Source organism: Chionomys nivalis, chromosome 5 (genome assembly GCF_950005125.1).
Source record: "Chionomys nivalis chromosome 5, mChiNiv1.1, whole genome shotgun sequence".
NCBI classification, from domain to species: Eukaryota; Metazoa; Chordata; class Mammalia; order Rodentia; family Cricetidae; genus Chionomys; species Chionomys nivalis.
Window position 1 is genome coordinate 1,215,355 of NC_080090.1, and position 25,617 is coordinate 1,240,971.

General features: G+C 42.5%; 1 protein-coding gene across 1 annotated transcript in view; it reads left to right on the plus strand.

The window, feature by feature from the left end:
• Positions 1-25,617, plus strand: part of Dnah14 (dynein axonemal heavy chain 14) — a 277,305-nt gene that overhangs the window by 174,408 nt on the left and 77,280 nt on the right. Inside the window, exons 46-56 of the mRNA XM_057769862.1 lie at positions 854-976; positions 4,007-4,165; positions 5,558-5,690; positions 7,658-7,719; positions 9,474-9,655; positions 10,961-11,089; positions 12,846-12,983; positions 14,686-14,853; positions 16,552-16,722; positions 20,579-20,746; positions 21,466-21,558. Of these exons, the coding sequence (XP_057625845.1) occupies positions 854-976; positions 4,007-4,165; positions 5,558-5,690; positions 7,658-7,719; positions 9,474-9,655; positions 10,961-11,089; positions 12,846-12,983; positions 14,686-14,853; positions 16,552-16,722; positions 20,579-20,746; positions 21,466-21,558 (1,526 nt within the window). The remainder of the gene's footprint in view (positions 1-853; positions 977-4,006; positions 4,166-5,557; positions 5,691-7,657; positions 7,720-9,473; positions 9,656-10,960; positions 11,090-12,845; positions 12,984-14,685; positions 14,854-16,551; positions 16,723-20,578; positions 20,747-21,465; positions 21,559-25,617) is intronic.

Here is a 25,617-nt window from a genome sequence, read left to right on the forward strand (position 1 = left end):
ACATGTGTGTGCACATAGGCATGTGCCACACACACAAAAATTCACAAACCACTGTGAACTCGTCTGACTTTAACAGCATAGTTTTAGCAACAAAATTTGTAAAGCTTCTGAGAGAAAACAAGCAACTGGAAAATCATGGTCAAGTGTGGTGCGTGCCTATAGTCACAGGGCTTGGAGAGTGGAGGCAGGGAGACATCCTTGAGTATATAGCGAGTTTGAGTCAAGCCTGGGCTACATAAAACCTTGTTTCAAAAAGAAAACATAACAAATCATTTTAATATATCTCTAACAGAAACTGAAAGAAGAAAACAAGCCATGCAAACTAACAAGGTGTATATTAATATATCAACTGTGGTATATGGTTGGGCATGTACACTCATGAGTTAAATAGCAACTCTGCTATCTTTGATGAAACTGTGGATAACCTATTCTGCTTTTCTAGCTTATATTTTCAAGAATCTTTTCCAATAAATGTATCATTTTTTAAAATGGGAAAGATTTATGATTTACAAATATTCTCAGCATTCTGTATTATATTGGCCTGAATTGAGCCAGTGTGCTGCTGGGATTTACTAGCATTTACACACACAGCAATATGAAGCACTTTGGGATAAGATTTCATAGGCCATTTGATCACAGTTTACCCTTGTCTACATGGGAAATGATTTAAAAAGTTAATCAACCTTTGCTCATGTACAAACCAATATGAGGAGGAAATGGCCTGCCTGTTTTATGTAGCGCATGAACTCGAGTGGGCTCCTGGCCCACAAACCCTTCCCTTCGGGTGGCGCTCGTGTCATTGGTGAATTGGTGAGCCGCCGTCTTACTGGATTCTTGCATGTGTTGTTTTCAGACGGAGGTATCAACTTACCAGGTGGAGAACGGTCTATATTTGGGTATTTTGTGGACTTACAGAATTGTGAGTTTATGCCTTGGTCAGATTTAGTTCCTAGTGCTCAGACAATAATTCAGAAAGGTAAGTATATTATTTTTAAAGGCTTTCAGCTTTTCTAAGATTCTAGAAGTATATTAATCATAAAGATAGATGTGTTAGCAACACTGAGGGTTGACATGTTCCAGTATTTATCTTTGTAGGGGTAGCTTTTATTCACATTAATAAGATGTGCCTTGAAATCACCTTAGAACATTACTTTATAAGAAATTTGTAGTAGGGACTGAAGAGATGGCTCCAAGATGAAGAGCACTGACTACTCTTCCAGCGGTCCCGGGTTCATTTCCTAGCCCCCACATAGAAGCTCACAGCTATCTGTAACTCAAGATCCAGGTGATCTGATGCCCCTATCTCAAAAGAGCAACAACAAAAAAGAAGAAAACGATGGTTTAATTTTCATGCCAGCAGTTATCCATATTAGCAGCCTGCCTCCGCCTATCACAGAAGAGCCTTCATCTTGCTGAACTCTGGAAGCTTGGTAGGAGATGAAGGCAAGAACTTAATGACAAAACTTCATTAAAATTAAAGTTAAAAGTTATTTCAGTTTTACAATTTTTCAACTCTCTAGTGGTGTGAATACTTGTGGAACAGAAATTATGAATTCTTTATTTTCTATTTGGGTCTTTCCCAGGCTGGTCTGAAGCAGAATGATTCCTGCAGCTCTGGGGAGTCGCCAGTGGCTGCAGCTCCCAGGCAGCACAGAACCTCAGGGTGAACAGCCCATCTTCCCCCAGTATGCTGTGCCGCTGAACTAGAAGGTTCCGTTGTATTAAATGCATTTCAAATAGCAATTTTTTTAGGTTTATTGGAAGTAGCTCCATCATAAGTTGAAAAGCGTGTATATAAAGTATTAATAAATGAATGATTGGAGGTGCTGAGGAAAAGTGGAGGCAGTGGGAGCCAGGTCGACAAAGCAGCTACCTCCAGGAAGCTACAGCAGAGGTGGCCTGCTTGCCAGAAGTCCTTGTGGAAACGTGGGCTCTGTCACCACTGCCCCACAGCTCTGACATCTTTAGCCACAGCCTCCTTAATCATGGCTGGCAGTAAAAGCATGGAGAAGAAAGATCGCACTACCGAAGTCTTCAGCACTGTCAAATGAGCCAACATCAGAAATAGACGTGGACTTCCGACTCCCAAGTGACACCCAAGAGGTTGTATTTGTGCCATTAAGAAGAATAGTTCAGTGGATAAAGGCCACCAAACCTGGTGACCTGAGTTTGATCCCTGACATCCACAGGGTCCTCTGAGCTCTGCCTGCTCACTGTGACATATATACGACCACATATACATAAACAAAAATCTTTTCTAAAAAGACTCCATGGTGGTCTCTGGCCAGTGTAGAAGATGGAGAAACTGTAGAGTTTAATGTGGTGGAGGAGAAGGGGATGCTGAAGCAGCCAGTGGGACTGGCCTGCAAGGCGTTCTCAGAAAGGTTTAGCACTGCTAGCTAGGCGCAGCTCCAGCCAAGGCTGCTTTGGCGGAGGCCATGGACCTCCTAGTAACACTGCTAAGAGGGAGCCGAAGATGCTCACTGAAATCTACACCACCACCCAAGGCACCTTATGCCTGGTCTTCAAATAAAAAATCAGCTTGAAGATACTTGAAGGAGTTACAAAGTATAAAACATGACAAGGCCAAGGCTAAAGAGATGGTCTGGGGGTTAAGAACACTTGCCGCACTTAACAGAGAACCTTCATAAAGGCTCACAACCATCTGTCACTCCAGCTCCAGCGGATCCAGTCCCCTCTTCTGGCCACTGTGCGCACAGTGCAGACAGACGTCCAGGCAAAACAGCTACACATGTAACATACAGTGATACTTAGGTGACATGGGCAATTTAAGGAAGAATTGAATAGAGCTGTTTTAAAAATTTGTATTTATTGTATGTGTGTGCATGATGTAGGTGTGCACACACGTGTATGGTGGGAGGGGCACATGTGCTGTGGCAGCTGTATTGAAGTGACATAGATCCTCATCACTACCGCACTGGTGAAGGGTTTGTTGGACAGATCCTTAGTGTTTTAAATAACACTAATAAAAACATGTTGGGTTAGAAGAATCTCTAAAATTCACTAAAAGTGAGGGATGGAACAGAATCTGCATGGGAATTAGTAATTAGAAAAGGCGGGAAGCAAAGCTGCTTCTATGCAGCTCTGGCTCAGTGCGGTGTCTCTGTGTGTGCTTTGATCTGTACTGTTCAGCTACTGTTTATGAAGAAGAATCAACAACGGCTGAGTGAACACGGCTCTGTTAGGACCAACTGACAGTTCAGCTGTGCACTGGTGTAATGAGGGAAGAATTCGGATACAGTTTCTTTAAAGGGTGTGAGATGGGGCAGAGAGTGAGGGAGCAATCCATGGAGCCCATGTAAAGGTGGAAGGAGAGGACCAACTCCACAAAGTTGTCCTCTGACACACACACACACACACACTACAGTAGACAACAGTAATAATAAGGTGAAGTTTTAAAACAAGGATCAGGGTAACACTCTAGAGAGCAGTTTTGTTTGGTTGGTTGTTTGGTTGGTTGGTTTTTGTTTTGTTCTATCTCGTGTGTCTGTCTGTCTGTGTTTTATTTCACAATGAATTGTCTGTATCCAACTGTCCTTTACTTTTTGAAATGTCAGTTTCCTGAGGTCCAGAAAATAAGGTACAAGGTTCATAAACACTTGTATGATCAAAACTTCTAGCAGGGAAGAGTCCGATGACAGGAAGGGCAGCAAGAGAAACGGGGTTCTTAGGGCAACAGGCAGCCTTGGGAAGAGAGCTGCTCCCCCAGCCTTCTATCAAGGACTAGACCAGCAGGTTGTAGCAGGAAAGTCAGCTGACTCTAGGAATGTGCACGGTGATGTCTTGGACAGCTGAGCATGCAGGAAGAGCAGTCTCTGAGGCCCATCAAAGACCTCAGGCACATCTAACAACACCGGCCAGTCTGACCATGTCCACATTGCCACGTACCACACTAACTTGCCCAGAGAATACCGAAGAGCAAAAGTTATTGGCTGCTATCTTATTTGCGGTCACCTGGAACTTACACACTGTTTTCCGACCTTAGGGACATCGTTACTGACTGACTTCCAGGGATCAAGTGACAGTGTGCTGAGGATGAAGGAGTGCGGGGAGTATGTGAACTACACTGCCACCAGGGACACCATCTGCCTGTCTTTCCTCATGAGTCTTCTCCTGAAGAATTCCTGCCCTGTACTTCTCACAGGTATTGAAAAGAAGCAAAGGAATTTCCAAGTCAGGAAGAAGTTGAACAATTCTTGGGTCTAGCCATTTTTAAGTGAGAATTGACTAATCGGCCCTGCAAGTTTAGAGAGCCTGATTTCCACAGATCTGCCAACAGCCTATGAAAGCCCATTTTAACCAAGGACATTATAAGCCTGCCTATGTGTTCCTTGTCTTCCTTCTTCCCCACCCAGCTTCCCTTTTTGTTCTTGTTGAGTGGCCCAGCCTGCTACTAAACAGGTGATCCTCCTGCCTCAACCTCCCAAGTGCTGGAATTATGGGTGTGCCCACCACTCCAGACTTGGATGTTATAGTTTTTCATCTTTTCATTACATTAAAGACAAACTCTAGAAAGGTACACACTGGATGAACGTGTGGTTGACCTCCACAGTCCAGAGGCCCTGGTCCTTAGAGGGCTACCTCTGCGAATACCAAATGTCTAATTAAACTTAAACAATTTGTAAAGATGCCATAAAATTCTTCCAGCCTTTTACCAGAGGAGTAACTCAATACAGTTCTTGTCCATTCTGAATATTTATCCAACCCATTGACTAACAGTTTCCTGTCTCTGACCTGTGTTGTGTATCCCTAGAGGAGAATAATAGAGTGTTCCCAGGGACACACACAAAGAACTTCAGCAATGTGACACTCAGATTACACACAGTCACCTCTAATTTATCTAAGGAAACTCTTACATTTTTCTGTCTTGTTGACTTGGAGTCATGAGTCCTTGTTCTGCTTCAGTAAGTTTATATTTAAATGCCACCTTAGATGGTATTAGCACAAAAAAAAAATTAAGGGAACTGGGTGTTGTGATATAGGCCTGTAATTCCAGTACTCATGAGGCGAAGGCAGGAAGATTGTTGAGTTCAAGGCCTGGAGGTGGGATGGAGAAAAGGCTTAGGGTCCGCAGTACTTGCAGAGGGCTCAGGTTCATTTCCTAGCACATGCTTCGTGGTTCAGAACCATCTGTAACTTCAGTCCCAGGAGAGTCTGCAACCTTCATGGGCAGGTGTCGCACATTGTGTACGCACGCATACAGATACAGCATTCATGCACATAAAATGTCTATTTTTAATTGATTTTGCTTCGTTTGGTTCAAAGAGTCTTATTTAACACAGTTCTAGTGTACTAAGCAAGAAACAGTTGTGATGGGCTTAAATGAACATTAAATAAAAAGTACAATTATCTCCTAATCTGTCTTTTGTAAGAATATAAATCAGACAGTTTGAAAGAAATTTACATTAAGTTCTAATTGACTTCTCTCACCTTTAAAACAGAAGAGCAAAAATGTGCTTTCCATGCCAATTCAAATGAATACCTGTCTACTAGCTCATGCTAACATGTGAACATGTGTAATGCATCTCCCCCTCAGGAGACACCGGTGTCGGGAAGACCACTGCCATCAGGGAGATGCTTGACAAGCTAGAGGGCCGAGGAACATTCGATATAAAATTCGGGTCAATTTTAGGAAAAGTCCTGTTACATAATGAAATTAAAAGATCAAGGTATATATATATATATATATATATCAAACTTTAAATTTGACTTATCTGGCAAAAATGTTTCCTTGATGAATGTCGAGTTTGTTCTTACAAAGCAACTTTTATATAATGATGAGAATTATTCAAATGAGACAATAAGAAAAGATATTTTCCCGCTCTCTCCTAATATATATACACACATACATACATACATGTTAACGGTACCCTCCATACCCATGTGATACACCTTGAAATCAGTCTCCTCCTATTTGCATCCATGAGCAGACACCCATTTATACCCACCTCATCCTCAGCCCCTGACACCTACCCGTCTTTTTGCTTCCACAAGTTGAGCTTTCTTCATACTCTCAGTATCCTGGAGGCTATACAGAATTTAATCCTTCTTGCCTGGCTTAGTTCACTTTTTATGGCAATAGCCTCTTGTTTTAATTAATTATATTATTGTATAATATAATTAATTGTATTATATTCTTTTTGTTTTACTTTTTGAGATTATGTATCTGTGTAGGGTGTGTGCATGTGAATGCCAATGCCTGCAGAGCCCTGAAGAGAGAGCTTGGTATACCCTGAAGCTGGAGTTTGGGGTCATTATGTGCTGTTTGATATAAGTGTTAGCTACCAAACTCCAGTCCTCCGCAAGAGCAGTGAAGCTCTTCAGCATAGGCTTCTCTCCAGCCCCTGTAATTACTTCTGCCTTTTTCTTTCTGTTCAGGATTGCAGTGTCTGTTTGGAGTCCTGTGATTCCAAAAGAAAAATGAAAACTAGTTTGAGTTTTGATTGATATTGCATTGAATTTGTAGATCATTTTAGGGATTATAAACATTATAACAGTATTGATTTTTCTAAACCATGAATACTGGCTATAGTTTCAGATATTGTGCCACTTTTCAACTTCATTATGGTTTTCAGTATCGATTTTTTTACTTATTGATAAATGATTATTATATCCTTTGTCCTTTATTCTATACTATGCTGCCTCGGATTTTATTGTTTGTATATGGTGGACCATCCTTATGTCCCAGGATAGATCTCACTTGATCATGAAGAATAGTCTCTTTCATGCACTGTTGAGTTTGGGGTTGTAAGCTTTCTGTTGAAGATTTTTGTATCTGTATTCCTAAGTGACAGTGTCCTGAAATTTTCTTTGTTTACAGAATTTTTCTGGCTTTCTTGTCTGGTCAGTGCTGACTTTATGAAATGGGTTTGGAAATATTCCTTCTACATTCATTCTTTTGGTAACATGTGGCATTGGTATCCATTCTTCTTTAAATAATCAGTAGAATTCAGTGTGAAACCATAGTTCTGAGATGCTTTTTCTCCAATGGCCAACTTTTTATTACTTATTTAATCTCCTTCTTTATTATTGGTTCACCCTAATTTTCTGTTTAGAGGGAAATCTTTACTTTTCTCCAGAGTGTTAACGGATAGGTTCATTCCTTTAAGTCAGATATACTTGCATTTATTTTAAATATAACCAAGTTTAGAACCATGCATTTTATATAACATAAAATGCAACTATAAGCTATTTTCCTCCTGGAAGAATGCACCTCAGATAACTCACAAAGGTTTGTATAATATCTGCTTGTTGTGATAGAAATAAAGCATCTGCATCTGAAATATGAAAAGACTTTTTACAAGGAGCTTGTGCTTATCATTCTGAACTTTGTCTTCCTCTTCCTAAAAGAAAAATATAATCCTGTTTTGCAAATAAAAAATTCTGAAATAAAACACATTTCTAAAACTAAGTCTCACACTGTTAAGATATCAGAGAAGCAGGGTTTTGTTGTAGCTGGAAGGAGAGTGGCAGGTAGAGAGGGCTTAGGGCTATAGCAGTGCGGACAGCAAAACAGTCTTTTCTTGTGGGAAATCAAAGTAAAAATCGATGATGTGCAGTTGCTTTGATTAGATTTTATCACTACAGCTAAAATGATGAACTAATTAGCGGTCCTTTAAATGTTTGGTCCCAACAGCCTAAGGCAGAATATCAACATCTTGATTGCTGAGACCTACAAAGCAGCACTCGGAGGTTTGGGTAAGTGTGACCCACGGAGTCAACCTTCTCATTCCCTACTGTAAGAAATCATAAAGTCAAAGCTAGAACTCTTTTAATCCAGCATTTGAGAGGCAGAGGCAGGTGGATCTCTGTGACTTCAAGGCCAGCCTGATCTGCAGAGCTAGTTCCAGGACAGCTAGAGCTACATAGAGAAACCCCGTCTTAGAAAAAATAGAAAGAAAGGAGAGACAGACAGAGAGACAGAGAGACCTGGAATTGTTCGTTTAAAATAAAAACTGTTGGAAATTATCCAGAATCCACTCAAAACTCCTGAAAAGGTACAAGAGGCTATGGTGGAGAAGCCCGTGTGCGTTCACAGGTGAGTCCTGTCAGCCTGGTAGAAGGTGCTGTCTGGTTGCTGCTTCCCTGGTTTTCAACACAATACAGGAAAAAGTCATGACTCTGCAGTTCTCAGGCCAGGACTCCTGACAGCAGACACATGAATGCCAGAGGGACTGTGGGGTCCCAAACCACAGCAGCAGCATCCTCTGTATCCCTCGGAATGAGGCTTGCCCTGGAACAAGACCTGCATACTGCTTTCCAGTCATTCAGTTGGATGTCTCTAACATACACAAACGAGAAGAGGGCTCCCTCAGCTTTCATACCGTTGCATGCACTTTGGGTTCTGACACACAGTCCACAGTGAGAACTCATAGGGCACTTTGGGTTCTGACACACAGTCCACAGTGAGAACTCATAGGGCACTTTGGGTTCCGACACACAGTCCACAGTGAGAACTCGTAGGGCACTTTGGGTTCCGACACACAGTCCGCAGTGAGAACTCGTAGGGCACTTTGGGTTCCGACACACAGTCCGCAGTGAGAACTCGTAGGGCACTTTGGGTTCCGACACAGTCCGCAGTGAGAACTCATAGGGCACTTTGGGTTCTGACACACAGTCCGCAGTGAGAACTCGTAGGGCACTTTGGGTTCTGACACACAGTCCGCAGTGAGAACTCATAGGGCACTTTGGGTTCTGACACACAGTCCGCAGTGAGAACTCGCAGGGCACTTTGGGTTCTGACACACAGTCCGCAGTGAGAACTCGCAGGGCACTTTGGGTTCCGACACACAGTCCGCAGTGAGAACTCATAGGGCACTTTGGGTTCTGACACACAGTCCACAGTGAGAACTCGCAGGGCACTTTGGGTTCTGACACACAGTCCGCAGTGAGAACTCATAGGGCACTTTGGGTTCTGACACACAGTCCGCAGTGAGAACTCGCAGGGCACTTTGGGTTCCGACACACAGTCCGCAGTGAGAACTCATAGGGCACTTTGGGTTCTGACACACAGTCCACAGTGAGAACTCGCAGGGCACTTTGGGTTCTGACACACAGTCCGCAGTGAGAACTCGCAGGGCACTTTGGGTTCCGACACACAGTCCACAGTGAGAACTCATAGGGCACTTTGGGTTCCGACACACAGTCCGCAGTGAGAACTCGCAGGGCACTTTGGGTTCCGACACAGTCCGCAGTGAGAACTCATAGGGCACTTTGGGTTCTGACACACAGTCCGCAGTGAGAACTCATAGGGCACTTTGGGTTCCGACACACAGTCCGCAGTGAGAACTCGCAGGGCCGTTGCAAGCTGCTGTTCCTCTTTGAGCACTGTCGTTAAAAGAACGACAATAAGATAGAATTGCTCATTTCGAATTTCTTAACACCCTAAAATAGAGCAAATCTTTCTTAAAACTGCCCTAAATTTATTTCTCTTTTTGTATTTGGCATTGTAGATCAGAATACAAGGAGAGTAGAGATTAAGAATGATGAAACCCCAGTTAAAAATGACAAAGGAATTATAGTCTCTACAATAAACTTCACCACCAACATGACAGCCGCCAAAACCAAGGAGCTGATTCTACGGAAGTTAGTCAGAAGGACCAAAGACATACTTGGAGCCCCGAAAAACAACAGGGTAATAAAGCCCCTCTAGGCTGTCCGCTTATACAAATCGAATAACAAATTGGTTTGTTTTTATTAGTAAGATGGAGAACACACACTGCTGAGCATTGTTTAAAAATGCCCTTAAAATGGAGACTTTGATTTTCATCAAACCAGTGTATTCCTCTTTCAGTGTGATGGGTTTCCAGGGTGAGAATCACTAAGACCAACAGAATTTGCCGAAATCTACATGAAGGTTGTCTGGAGGCTGAGCTAGCTGCTGGCGCTTGGTAGCTGTACTTCTTGCTTGTTTTCTTCCACTGCACAAAGCTCTAACAGAAAGAGGAGCTTCTAGAACTTACAGACTCGGAGCAGGCATGAAGGGAATGACTTGTGGGAACCCGGCAGGCACTGGGTGGCATCGGATGCTCTTCATCTCTCCTCCAGTCTGTTTGGCGTGAATCAACTGGCCATTAATTATCTGAGTCACAATTGGAATTTAGGATCACTGACTTTCATTCAACAGCCCCACGTTAGTTTACTGTCAAGAGGTTTACAAGAATTACAAAGAGACCTACACGGGGCCCCTAGGAGTCCCTGCTCACAATGCTGCCTTACCTTTAGTAGGTCTTACGTATTTGCTTCAGATTCACCGAAGATAACGGATAAAACTGATCTTTGCCCACATGAATAAAATGCAGTTGAGAAACATGACTGCCAGTCTATGTTCCAAGAGGGGAAAACAGTGTTTTCCTAAAAATAATAATAACAATAATAGTGACGGTTACAAATTGGGAAATTAAAGCAGCTATTTGTATTTTTATTTCAGAAAAATAAACACAAGCAAAAGATTTCATTGCATGGAGATTATGATCAATACACTTGGCTGCATAGTATTGTCCTAGGTTAAAAAAAAAAGTAATACAGATTTAAAAAGTGGAATATGTTTCTGAATTTTCTTTCCCAGTCATGGTGCATATGAAATAGGAAGGCTAAATCCTACAACAGGGCCTTGCCAAGAACAAACGATAAGAAAGGGCTTAGTGAACTGCACATTCAGAAGCAAGAGCCACAGTTAAATTGCTTTATCGGCACCAAAAACCTTGCCTGAGTATTATGCAGCTGTGTTAGGACCAAGGGTGGATAGTTTCTGTGGGTTTGAACACTTGCTGTCTTCTAAGACCATAGCTTCAAAATAGATTTGATCTTCTTCAATTTTTAATTTTTAAAAAGCAGATTATTGCATATCATTTTGTTCTTGAACAATAAGATACCGGTAATTCAGAGTTTTTCAAAGGGTATACTAATTAATACTTTTAAACGTTCTGTCTTCCTTAAGATTGTAGTATATATTGATGATTTGAATATGCCGGTACCAGACACAAGTGGAGCACAGCCACCCCTGGAATTGATCAGACAGTTATTAGAAATGGGTGGGCTTTATGATACTGAAAGAAACACATGGAAGGTAAAGTATATACTAAGATTTTTTTCCTCACTAAATATTGTTACTAAATGCTTACAGCAATGTTGAGTGATGAATTTAGACAGTGTTCATGTTGAGACCCTGTTTTGGTTCCTTCTCTGGAAATCTCTGCCCTTTGTTCCAAAACTGACTCCACCAATCTCAACTGTCCTATTCTCAGACCTCTCCTCCGTGAGACGAGACGACAGTTGCTGCAAAGCTTCATGTCTCAGGCAGACTTAAGCTAAGGTCCCAAATGCATCACGCTCGCTAGTGGGTGGCATTGGCTCAGACACCAGCCCGACTGTTCAAATCTCCGTCCACCTAAGGCAGAGAGGAAGAGTCCCAGTGCAGTCCTCCAGAGAGAATCTGAGAGAGATGGAGGAAGGAGAACAGGAAATGGGTCCTGGAATACACAGCCTGGACAACGGCCCTAAAATGACCAGAAAATAATTCCAGCAGGTCTTTGGTGGGATATCTGCAGCCCCAACACAAACATGGGAAGGACCAGGGGTGTCAAAAGCACCCCATCGGGATAGACTGGGTTCTGATCTGACTCTAGCCACCAGCACGCCACCGCTGTGGTTTTGTGGTGAATCAGGATCAATATGATATTACTTCGAGCATCTTCTCATCCCAGGCCAGACCTGTCCCCAACAGAGATACATTCCTGTGATAACTCATTCATCAACAGCATCCTCTTTTCTAGCCTCAGCAACCTATTGCTTATTTCCCAATGACCCCTTGTTAATTTTAATTTACATAGAATCAGTGGGCATTCCTATGGGTACAGGGTGACATTTTGCTATATTTATACAAGACTTAATCATGAAATTTGAGCAATTAGCTCATGAATCACCTCCAGCACTTATCATTTCCTTTAAGTAATGATATCCCAAATTCTCCCATCTAGTGATCTGGGGCTGTATGGTAAATTGCTATTCACTGTGGTTACTCTAGTGCACCGTATAACTTTGCTCTGCGGTCTATAACTGGTCACGCTGTCGACTACTCTGCTATGCTGAAATTTCTTGTTTGGTATGATCCCACATGTCTACGTTAGTTTTGTCTCTTATATTTTTGAACTTCTTTGTCCAGACGAGTGTTGTAATGTGTTTCCCCATGTTTTCTTTTGTAACTGGAGATTGCTCATATGTTTCCCAGCAGCCCAGACCCGAATAATCACACAAAAACTGTATTAATTACAACCCTGCTTGGTGGATGGCTCAGGCATCTTAGTAACTAACTCTTACATCTTAAATTAACCCATTTCTATTAATCTACATATCACCATGAGGTTGTAGCCTACTGGTAAGGATCCAGTGTCTTTCAGCTACATGGCATCTCTTTGACTCTCCCTCTCCCTCTCCCTCTCCCTTTCTCTCTGTCTGTATGTGTGTGTGTCTGTTCTGATTTCCCATCTGGCTTTACTCTGGTCCAAATAGCTTTACTCATCAACCAATAAAAGCAACACATATACAGAAGGAATCCCACATCATTCTTCTAATAAATTGACATTTTGAAGTGACTATCATTTTTTAAATGGAATGTTCCTGATGACATTTAGAAAGCCAGCTGGAAGTAATTTATCTTTTATGACAGGTTCCCTGTAAGAACACAGGTTTCTATTACCATTAGAATTCTGTTTTATAGTAAATAGTGTTCTAAATGTTTGCCTAAATTCCTCTGTGTGGGGTGGGGAAATTGATATATTTTTACCTTTGGCAGATGTATTCCTTTTTTAAAACTCTTCCCACAGACCATTCAAGATCTTGCTATAATTGCTTCCTGTGCACCTTCTGCCAGTGGGAACGACATCAGCCCCCGCCTCCTCAAACACTTCTCTCTGCTGGTACTGCCTCATCCTCCACAGAGCGCCCTGTATACTATCTTCCGGGTAATGCACCTAGCGTGTTCCTCCCTCCCTCTCTCCCTCCCTCGGTCCACTGGAATAGTACCAGGTTCTCAAGAATGCTATAGTACTCTACTATACTGCTTGGTTTTTGTCAACTGGACACAAGCCTAGATACCTGGGAAGGGCAAATCTTTTCTTTGTGCGTGTGTGATGATTGAAATAGGGTTTCTCTGTGTAACCCTGACCAAGCTGGAACATACTCTGTATGTAGGCTGGCCTCAAAGAGCCACCTGCCTCTGCCATCTAAGCGCTGGCAGTAAAAATTAGGCATTATCTTGACTGGTATTGATGGGGGAGGGGCTGCTCAGCGAGAGCCTAGCCCATGGTGCATAGTGCCACCCCTGGGCAGGTCATCTTGGGTGTATAAGAAAGTAGGTTGAATAAACCAAGAGAAACAACAAGCCAATAAGTAGCACCCCTCCATGGCCTCTTTGTTAGTTCTTTTTTTTTTTTTTTTTTTTTTTTTTGAATTTTCGAGACAGGGTTTCTCCATAGCTTTTGGTTCCTGTCCTGGAACTAGCTCTTGTAGACCAGGCTGGCCTCGAACTCACAGAGATCTGCCTGCCTCCCGAGTGCTGGGATTAAAGGCGTGCGCCACCACCGCCCAGCCCTCTATGTTAGTTCTTCCTCTGGGTTCCTACCTGGAGTTCATGTCCAGCCTCTCTTGAATGATGGCCCACAAGCTGTAAGATGAAATACACCCTATCTTTTCCATCTAATTCATTTTCTACTGGGGAAGAAAAAGAGAACATATTCTAAGGAAAAGTCTGAGAACCTGAAAACACTGACACTGAGAAATTATTCTTGTCTTTATAAATTTTGTTTCTCCTACATTTTCTGGACTATTCCTATGATTTTTCTCTTAATACTGAAATCACAATTTAGCGTTTATACGAAGTGCTGTGGTACATGTCTAATGCAATCCCAGGACTTCATTCTGCTGACTGAGTTCCTGCATCTGGCATGGGCCCTTTAAGCATGAGCACTCTTAGTTCTGACCTTGGTGTCTTCTCCTAGGAGGCGGAATTTCCTCTGCCAGTCTGGCACACACATTTGCTTTCTTCCAAAGCAGTTTTCTTTCCAGTGTGGCCATGCTCTCCTGCTGCATTAGAATCATAAGGGATCCGAGGAAAAATGGCTTTAAAAAAAAAAAAAGAAAAAGAAAAATGGTTTTAATTTACCTTTAAACTTTATAAAGAAAGAAAATGTAAGATTAATTTTGAAGAAAGTTACTATGTTCTATGTAATCTCACACATCAGATGTATAAACTTACACTATATTTCACTTTGAGTCATTTTTCCCACAAGGAATTTTGGACTCTCCAAAGAAAACCTATGTTTTTGGTGGTCCAGTCAGGGTAATGTTCTAACACCTGCCCTCTTAGTGAGCAAGGAGATGAAAGAGCACCACAAGTGATTGCACAGAGGTGGGCCACCAAATGTCCCCAAGGAATACACCACCTGCCTCTAGACTACTAGGCAAACAGTCAGAGCTCTCAGAACGTCTGTTTGCCACACCCAGGGTGTCTCTGTACTTATGCCACTACCCTGCCCTAAGATTTTAACTAGGAATGATTTTCAGTGGAATTAACCCTCCATTGCAGTCCGCATGTATGCTTCTTGGTAAATATTAGCTGTAGCCCATATTTGAATGTTCAACTGGACATAAATTTTCTCTTTAAAGGCTCACTTGGGAATGTATTTCTCCATCCATAACTTCGTAGCTGAGGTTCAGAGGTGTAGAGACCAGATTGTGCTTTGCTCCCTGGCGATATACTATCAAGTCTGCAAGAACATGCTGCCAACGCCGACCAAATGCCACTATATGTTTAACCCCCGAGACATGTTCAAGGTCGGTTTTGAAGTTAATTCTCTAGCTTATTTTTAGCATTTAAATTGAGATGCAATTGTGCTGCACTGAGTCTCTGTCTCCTGGCTCCCTCCCTGTTGGTACTGTCCACATGAGAAGGTGAGAAGGTGAGTCTCTGTCTCCTGGCTCCTCCCTGCTGGTACTCACATGAGAAGGTGAGAAGGTGAGTCTCTGTCTCCTGGCTCCTCCCTGCTGGTACTCACATGAGAAGCTGTAAATGTGGACTTGCATTAGCAGCACAGGTCCATGGAAAAGAGTTGTTCAAACAACCAAAGCAGAGGCTCCATTAACAAAACTACGGGATCACAGGAGGAGAAATGACAAGGTCACAATGTCGGTGTGGCCTTGGCTTTGTGTGGCGTTCCTGTGACTGCACGGGAGTGAACCTATGTAGGTACTTTGTACACCTGCATCAATTTTCACCACTTTTCCGGCAGTGCTGGCTCTGGCAGCAGCCATAAGTAAATAATTTTCAAACTTCAATGTTAAGAAAAAGAAATTAGCCAGGCATAATAGCTGTGGTAGTTTGAATGTAATTGGCCTCCATAAGCTCATAGGGAGTGACATTATTAGGAGGTGTGGCTTTGTTAGAGGAGGTGTGGTCTTGTTGGATGAAGGGTGTCACTGTGGAGGCGTGCATTATGGTCTCATAAGCTCAGGATACTGCCCAGTGTCTCAGTCTACTTCCTGTTACCTGCAATATGTAGGACTCTCAACTACCTCTCCAGCACTGTGTCTGCCTGCATGCTACCATGGATTAAATTTCTGAACTATAAGCTAGTTATAACAATTAAATATTTTCCTTTATAAGAGTTGCTGTGGTCATGGTGTCTCTCCACCGCAAAAGAAACCCTAAGACAGTAGCACACATATTTAATCCCAGCACTTGAGAGGCAGAGGCAAGCAGATCTCTTGAGTTCAAGGCCATCCTGGTCTACAGAGAGTTCCAGGACAGAGGAAGGAAATGAATGAAAAAAATAAAGAAAAGAAAAAGGGAAAAATGAAGGAACAAAAGAAAGAAAGGAAAAGAGAAAGGAAAGGAAAGAGAAAGGAAAGAAAAGAGAAAGGAAAGGAAAGAAAAAAAGAAAGAAAGAAAAATTTAGTATGGTATCTTTCTTCCCTTGCTGTAAAAGTTCAGCTGATTTGCACAAGAGCTCTTAATCAAAACAAAAATCAAAACACATCAACATTAGACAGTACCTCAAAACCAGGTGTGGTGGTACCTTTAATTCAGTGTTCAGGAGGCAGAGGCAGAAAGATCTCTAAGTTCGAGACCAGCCTGTTCTACATGAAAAATTGTAGGCCAGCCCAAGCTATAGAGTGAGATGGGTGTTAATAAAAAGTCCCTCATTGTCACCTATGCTGGCAGCGTTTGGCACCAGGCTATGGCTTCTGATCCTGGCAAGTCTCTCTTAGATGAACCTGAGATGTTACCAAATCTCCTCCCACTAGACGCCCTTCTGTGACAGGTTTCTTTGACTTTAACTTGCCCATCCCGTAGAAACCTTCAGATTGTCGCTTACGGAAGCAAATGGTTCTTACCTTAGAAAGTGTCTTCTATTTTTATAAAACAAACACTCACAAAACTCAGGCTTTCATCTCACACAATACCCTGTTAATGTTGGTTATATGTTTTGTTTTTTGTTGTTTTGTTTTGTTTTGTTTTTTAATCCCACACAGCTTCTACTGGGGTTGATGCAAGCAGACAAGAGTGTTATCAACTCCAAAGAGATGGCTGCTAAGCTCTTAGTCCATGAAGCCAGCCGAGTGTTTCATGATCGTTTAGTTGAATCCAGTGAAAAAAGTCTTTTCTACCAGCTTCTCTCAAAGGAACTCCAAAACCATCTGCAGGTGTGTTCTTAAATGCATTTCAAGTGGAATTTTGCACACATACGCATGCATGCACACACACACAATGTTGTTTAATGAAAATCTCCAAATATGTCTATAATATTAATGAAAGCAACTTTTATCCTCTTAAGAATTCCATTCTTTACTTGATGATATCCGAGAGCACAGCTTGAGATATGCAGGAAATAATCAGTCCTTGGTTCCTTTACTCGTATTCCTGACCTCTCAGAACCTCAACCCTGCTCCTCCCTCGCCACTGGCAGCAGAAACGCCACTGGAGTTGCCCAGGCTCCTCATCTCCCTTCACCCCTCTGACCTTTCACCTCCTTGCTGTCTCTTTTAATGCCGATTACAGAGGCAGATGTGACCAGCTGACCAGAGCTGAGTCTTGAGGCTCAGTGGGCAGTGAGTCAGCTCTTCACGGTTCTGTCCTGAGACTCCTGGGGAGGATGTTAAGGGCCTAACAGCAGCGAGACAGAATTGTAGGATACAAACTTCATCCACAGATCTCTACTTATATAGATGTGCACATAAACAAATATATGTAAATATGTGTCTGTATGTGAATATTTAAATATGCACATGTATATATATTGGTTTTTCGAGACAGGGTTTCTCTGTGGTTTTGGAGCCTGTCCTGGAACTAGCTCTTGTAGACCAGGCTGGCCTTGAACTCACAGAGATCCGCCTGCCTCTGCCTCCCAAGTGCTGGGATTAAAGGCGTGCGCCACCACCGCCGGGCGATATATATTGTTCTGAGACCATTACAAAGTGATAGAGATTTTAAAATTTTTTACAGACATTCCAATTGCTATATTCTCTTCATTGGAGTTATCTGCCTTTTAGTGTAGACTCATCTTAATATCATTTATGCTGACCCATATCACTTCCATCCTTCAGTCTTTTTTAACTCTATTCAATATATTGGCATTTAGGACCCCAACATAATGCCTTTCCATCTCCACATCCACCAGCCTGTCTCCTCCCATCAGTTGTCTCAAATCTTCTGCAGTCCTTCCCTGAATACAGGTCTTCCTTTTCCTCCATGGAGCTGCTCTTGTGTCATGCTTTGGTGGCATCTCTTCCCCAGTCCTTTGCTTGGGTACTGGATATCCAGCCCTTCTAGTCTTCTCTGTCTTCCCTAGTCTCTGAGAGGCAGCGGAACCTGGGGATTTTAAACTCAGTTTCTATACAAGTTCAAAGCCAAGGTCCTCCCCTCATGAGCGGTATCCTTGAGCAAATGGTCCCTCTGTGCCTTGGTTTCCTGACGTCTAAGTAAGGGCAGTAATTTCCTGCCTCATAGGTCTTTGGTGAGAATGAGCAGCTCTAATGAAAAGAAAACATTTAGAACTGTTCCTGAAACACAGTGAGTGATACACCTCAGCTATTGTGATACTGAAAAATACTCCTATGTCTACATTTTAAAGATTTACTTCTTTATTTATTAAATGTATATGGGTGTCTCGTCTGAGTGTACATGTGCACACCAGAAGAGGGCATCAGATCCTACAAGATTACAGTTATAGACAGTTGTGAAATCCCATATGGGTGCTGGGAACTGAACCCAGGGTCTCATAAGAGCTGCCAGTGCTGGCCATCTCTCCAGCCCCCTACACTTTAAATGTAGGCAAGAAATTCAGTGGAAATACCCTAAACCTGAAGAGAGAGAGAACTCTAAACCTATGTCATGCTGCCTGGGCACCTCACGTTCAGCATGTTGGAAACCATTCCTCATCTGCATCCACTGACCCTCTCCAGCATCAAGATGCCCTGCCCTGGTATCGGCTTTAGTCTCTATGCCTCTGTGTATACCAGAAGTCTGAGCGTATGTCCCTGTATTCCAACCAGAATACAGCTTCTCTCCACAGCCTCTGCCTTTGCAACTGCAGGCCCCCTCCCATGGCTCATTCCAGGCCACTGTTCAAGACTCAGATCATGCACAGCACACTAAGTTAAATAATGCAGGCTCCGGGTGGCCGATGCCCACTATGAGTGGACTAAAGCAGGTCCAGCACCCAGGAACAGGAAGATGGTGCCTCAGTTGGACAAGATGAAGAGGTCTTTTTCAGAACAGTTGGACGCACTAAAACATATTTGGGGTGGTGAAGGTTTTATTTAGTTTTTATTTCATATTGTAATGACTTTGTATTCTGTGCATATATGAAACTAGAATTTGTCAGATTAGTGTACGAATCATTTTTTAAATTCAGTGCATAGTTTTAACCGTGTGGTAACCTTTTCTGACCAATAAGCAGCCTCCTCCTAGACTGTGACTCTCCTTTGTGTAAGACCGTGGGGCTTGTCTATCACAGACCTGCCTGAGCTCCTTCCAGTCTACATGCCTTATGAGGACAGAATCACTGACTTATTTCTTGATAAATCTCTAGATTTCAGCTTATGTCTAGGATGAATGAATAAAGACTGAGTGAAGGGGTGGGGCTGGCCAGATGGCTCCGCAGGTGTGTTTTTCTCCTGCAAACCTGACAGCCTTGGTTCTAGCCTCAGGTGCACATAAAGGTGGAAGGGGAGAACCAACTCCCCCGACAAAGTCTTCCTGTGACTTCCAAATGTGCCCCCCCCACACACAATAATAATCCATTTTTTTTTTAAAGAGTGAATGAGGGGATAGACAGACTAGTCAATTAAAAATCAGAAGAGAGTTCATTGCTTCCTGCCCTGGGAGAAGCGATTGACCTCCCTGTAAGTGCCATGCACAAATCTGTTTTCACTTTTTATTACAGTGAGGAGCAGGAGCAAAGGCAGTGCACAGTGAGGAAGCAACTCCATGGGAACCAGGTTTTCTCGGCAGCCATCAGCCCTGTGGGTGGCAGAGTTAACGACTGTGTCAGTCAAGGATATAAACTACTAGCATGAGAATTAACAATTAACTGGTTGCCTTCTTTAGAGAGTGGACTATGACGCTAATAATAGGGAACACGGTGCGCGAGGTGCTGTCTTAAGAGCTTTACACACCGTTCCTACCCTAATCTTCCTTCACAACAACTCTACGATGTAGGCGGTTATTATCCTCGCCTGACAATCAGTGCCGAGCAGAGCAAGGTTATGTAGCTGGTCAGGTGACGGCATCACTATCCAAACCCAGGACATCCGGTATCAGACAGCCCCTTAGCCATCATGCCTTTCTGTCCTTCTGTCCTTGGACCATCATTTGCTAAGCAAATGACTCCTGAACGTCCATCAGGAATTCCCAGTGCTGGGTAGCCAGTGAGGCGCATGCTGAGAACTACGGGAACTGGTGTGGACACTGCCTGCAGCCACATTTAGCTCTGATAGCCAGCACAAAGACCCCTGCAGTGGACAGGAGGTGAAAGGGCCAGACACTGGCTGGTTTTAGAGAAGAGGAAACTTGAGACTGTCTAATGAGCAAGAGTTAGCAGCCTTGGAATGATAGAGAACCAAAGGAAGCAAGTGTGGGAAGTCACAGGACTGGGATGGTCACTAACAGCTGACTGAGGAAGAACCCTTATCGCACGTTGTCCGTGGAGCTACAGTTAGAGCTCTCAGCCCAAAGGAGAATTTTTGGGCAGAACTCTATTTCTATTTCTATATTCTTGACTTCTGAATACTTGTATTTTATGAGAATCCTTAAAAAATATGATTTTGAGGAGGGGTCCACAAGCTTCACTTCCTGAAGGAAAACACATACACACATACACACGTGCGTGTACACACACACACATACACACGTGTGTGTACACACATACACAAATAGGTTAAGAGCCGGAGTCCTAGGATCCACTGCTGGAATCTTCTATGACAGACAGATTGGTCTTAGGAAAGACAATGAAATCTTGCACATCGATCGAATGCTCACTGAGTTTTCTTCTTACAACAGATCCAGTGGACTCACGAAAGCCTGATGAATAGCCCAACTGTATTTGTGGACTTCATGGATATAAACAAGCCTCACAGAAAGAAGATCTACCAGAGCACCAATAACTACAACAAAATTTTCAGCATACTTAAGGAATTCCAAATGAAGTTGGGCTCAACATCTCTGGAGGTAAAGCCACACTCTAGGAAAACCTGGGGAGTGCTAAGCATGTATATGTTTATTTGGGTGTACTTGTATAAATATATATCAAATATTTTCAAGGGTGTGTGCCTAAGGTGGGGGAGGAGGAGTGTTCCCTCTGGTTCAGACCATCAGAAACACACTTGTTTGCGGGTTTCTCTCTTCTTTGTCTCAGTGGCATCTAACTGTAAAGATGGGGTGAACTGAGGCTGTAGGGTACTGAGTGGCAGAGATAACAGAGTTAAGAAATGCAAGAGAATATAAGCATCGGGGTCCCGAGTGACAAACTCACCATGGCTGTGGCTCTTTTTGTCTTTTCCATGGCTGTAATGAACAGAAACGTGCTGAAAGAGATGCCAGCCAAATCACAGACACCATGTGGAATTTCCTAAGCCTCTCCCACCAGCCACTGCCAGGAGAGCAACAGAAAAGCAACTTAGATGCCATTTTTCTGGTCTTCATTCTGTAAACTCAACCCCAAAAGTGCCCGGGTCAGCTCACTAGAGTATATTAGTAAAGGAGTGGGTGAGCTCACTGTGAAAATTCGTCTCCTCTAAATGTTGACACAGACTGTTAGCTGGGTCTCGGTCACCACTATGCCACTAGAAAGAGTCGCTCCATTCCCGTTTCCTTGTACATAAAATCATAATGCACACTTGACTTTGCTAAACCTGTAACTCATTTGTTTGCTACATCTCTTCTGCTAGATGTCTCATTCAATTGTATTCTTCAAGGAAGCTATGGAGCACATTACAAGAGCTACCAGGATCCTCCGACAGCCAGAGAGTCACATGTTGTTGGTATGAATTTCAGTTTTTCAAGTGTTTTTAAGTTTGCAAACCAAAACCTTAGAAACTCCAGGAAAATCTACTTATTGAAGCTGTATTCAAATAAACTATAAAGATCCCAATAATTGAGTCATAGAACAGGATCTTTGTCTTCATTGTTTGCAGAAGAAATTTGCTGGCACGGAGACATGCTATTTGTTTGGGAAAGGCCCTTGGTATGGCTAAAACAGATGTGTTTGCACCACACATAACGTATCCTAGCATTAATCTAACATCTGCACAGGTGGATCCTGACTTCAAAAATAGTATACCACGTTGGATATTGAGTTAGACGCAGGAGCCATTACACAAAGATGCGTTTCTCATGAGAGTCAGTGACAGCTGAGTTAACAGAAAGTTCCAAATACTTACACAGAGAAAAGGTTTTAGAAAACTAAATAAAGCCCACAATATCGGGACAACAAGATAGCTCAGTGGGTAAAAGTGTGTGCTGCTACACCTGACAGCCTACGTTTGATAATGAGATCCACATGGTAGAGGGAAAACCTACTCCTAGAACTGCGTTCTGAGCTCTGCTCAGGCTGTGTCATGTCTGTGCGCACACACACACACACACACATCAATAGATAAATGAATGTAATGAAACAGTTTTAATCCATGATATTTAGCCAATTGTATGAATTTATATTTTATTTATAACTGTTTTTTCTCCAAAAGATTTTATCTTGCATGTAGCACACTAGATTTTGACTTAATCTTTTTTTAAATAGACATTTGAAAAAAATTAACTAAAAAATATTTAGAATAAGAAAATAGAATCAAGAAACACAATACAAAATAAATCCACCGCCATTCCCCCGCCCCCGCCAGCTATTCTCTAACTAACCATTGCCCCGCCCCCGGCAGCTATTCTCTAACTAACCATTGCCCCGCCCCCGCCAGCTATTCTCTAACTAACCATTGCCCCGCCCCCGCCAGCTATTCTCTAACTAACCATTGCCCCGCCCCCGCCAGCTATTCTCTAACTAACTCTCCCATCGAAATGGTGTCGCATGAGTTTCCCCTTCCAGTGCTGCCTGCTAGGGTTGGTCTTCTCAAATCAACTAGCCCAAAAACTTTCTCATAGTCATGCCCCAAAGTTTGTCTTCAAGGTGACTAAAGATCCTGTCAAATTAGAAAATACCTTGGGAAAATGAAAGCAATTACACTATATGCCTAAAGCAATACTTACAGGAAATTCTATAAGAAATCTATAGGTTTTAATGTTTATACTTAAAAATAAGAAAACTTCAAATCAGTAGCCTAGGTTTCTGCCTCAGGAAACTACAGAAAGAAAAGATAACTGGGGGGGCTGGAGAGATGGCTCAGAGGTTAAGAGCACTGCCTGCTCTTCCAAGGGTCCTGAGTTCAATTCCCAGCAACCACATGGTGGCTCACAACCATCTGTAATGAGATCCGGTGCCCTCTTCTGGCCTGCAGGCATACATGCAGACAGAATACTGAGAATACTGTATACATAATAAATAAATAAATCTTAAAAAAATTTAAAAAAAGAAAAGATAATTGATCCCAAGAGAAGCAAAAGGAAGAGACTACTTAAAATGGAGTAGAAAAAGGCAAAAGAAGAGCAACTAAGGATTTCAATGAATCCAAAAATTGGTTCTTTAAAGGATCAAGACAATCCCTTGAGCTAGACTGACTTGAGAGAAGACTCAAGCTAAAATCAATAGCAAGGCTATCCATGTCACTATTACCATTACAGAAATGGGAGGGGCCATAGGAAATAGCAAACTAGATAGCTTATACAAAAGGGGCGTTTCCTAGACAGACACTGCCTTATCTCCTTTTCTGTGCTGTGATGACAGCACCTCGACATAAGCAACGTAAAGACAAAGATTTCTTTGGGCTCGCAGTTGAAGGTACAGTCCATCACAGCAGAAGAGTCGAGGCAGCAGAGGCTTGAAGCTACTGGTCACATGACATCATACTCAGGAGAAGAAAATGAGGAATGCATTCTCGCTGTTCGGTTTCCTCTCTCCATGTACACAGTCCAGGATCCCTGTCAGGGAAGAGGCCTGTGCACAGTAAGCTGAGTTTTCCTTCAGTTAATGTAAAGATAATTCCTTACCAGCACGCCCTGAGGCCTGTCTCCAGGTGACTCTGGGTCTTGCCAGGTTGAGAAGTAACATTGGCCATCACAGACACCAACATAAAAACTGAAGCTTTGGAAAGCCTTAGTGGGTCTGTCACAAGAGAAAGAAAGAAAGAAAAGAAAGAAAGAAAGAAAGAAAGAAAGAAAGAAAGAAAGAAAGAAAGAAAGAAAGAAAGAAAGAAAGAAAGAAAGAGAAAATTTAATTAGGAATTCAGAAACTTCCCACAAGGAAAACCACAAAATCAAATGGCTTCACTGGAGAATTCAAACAACGATTTAAAGAATTTATACCGACCATTCACAGAGTCTTCAAGGAAATAGAGGAGGTTTTACTCTCCAGTTTCTCCTTCTTTCTAGAAATACCAATAGAAAGGCCAGACAGAGACTCCAGTCCTTCTGGAGCAGGTAAAATAAAGCTCCCTGGGGTTTAGCTCATGGTGCCAGGTCCCAAAGAGTCCAGACCGCATGGTCCCAGGTCCTGTCCTCATTGGGACCCATTGTTGTATCACAATATAGCAGTGAAGAAGCAGAAAAGCAAATGACCACATACAGAAGGGCCTTCGGCATCCAGAAGAGGGGAAGAGGTTTAAAGGAAGGACGAGGCTGTGTAATAACAACCGTTTTTACTGAGCTCCAGAGGAGTTAGTTGCCTCTTAAAAGCCATCTCTTCCCATAGTTCCACTGCTTGAGAGTTATGGTACTGTTGAGCACCACACTGTGGGCCAAGCTTCTGGCACATGACTATGTAGCAGACAAGCTGTATACAAGCCAGAGATGACTTAATAATAAGAAAACTACATCTGTCTCTCTTGGGCATATTGTTGTAATACCTCTGAACATATTAGCAAACTAAGGTAGGTGATATATAAGAAGCATTTTATATCGAGCAAAAGTGAGATTCATCCCAGTAATGTGTGTCTAGTTCAATGCCCAAAAGTACTTGAATATGATACTATATTTAAAAATTAAAAGCAAAACTCTCAAGATACAAAACAAAACATTTAAAAATTCAACATTTATGATTTTTAAAAACCTTGCTCCATACAGAGATGTTTGTCAACCTAATTAAGAGCATCTATAAAAATCTTGCAGCTTAACAGTGAATTATTAAAACGTTAACTGTAACCCTGAGGACAAATGTGCTCCATCTCCCAGCTTCCGCTCAACATTATAACAAGGGTTCCAGCCAGAGAGTTGGGCAATAAGTAGGGGGTGGGGTTCAGAATGGAAAAAAACATGTGCAAGTGTCTCTGTTCACAATCTTACATGCTCTTCCTTGGGGAAAATCACAAGGGCAAACAGCTCGATTGAAAATAAAGAGATACTTAACAAAAGTTCAAGAAAACATTCTCAGAATCAATTCTCATTGGGGGAACCAAGCTGTGATGATACCAGCACCTGAGCATTAAAGGAATCAACATCCTAAGGAGGGATCATCATATCAATTACCACATGGAGAGAGACCAACAGGAACTCTTGGTGTTGGTAGGAATGCAAATGGCACAGTCACATTGAGAGATGGTTAGGCAGTGTCTTGCAAAGCTAAATATAGTCTGGGTATGCAGTCTAGCAAGCATGCTTCTATACACATGAAAATGTATAGCCACACAAATTCCTGCGTGTGGACGATTAAAGCAACTTTAACCATAACGGCCAAAACTTGAAAGTTACCAAGCTGAAACTCAACAGGCGCCTGATAACCTATACAGTGTAATATCATTCAGAGATTAATAAATAAGGCTAGAGAGTGGCTGGGTCAGTAGCGTGCTGCCCAAGCCTAAGGTGTCTGATTCCCAGCAGCTGTGTACTTCCAATCCCGGCAGAGACAGGAGAATCCCTGGCACTTGCTGACAAGCCAGGCTTTCCTAAACAGCAAGCCCAGACCACGGTAGAAGGCCCTGTCTCAAGAAACAAGGTGG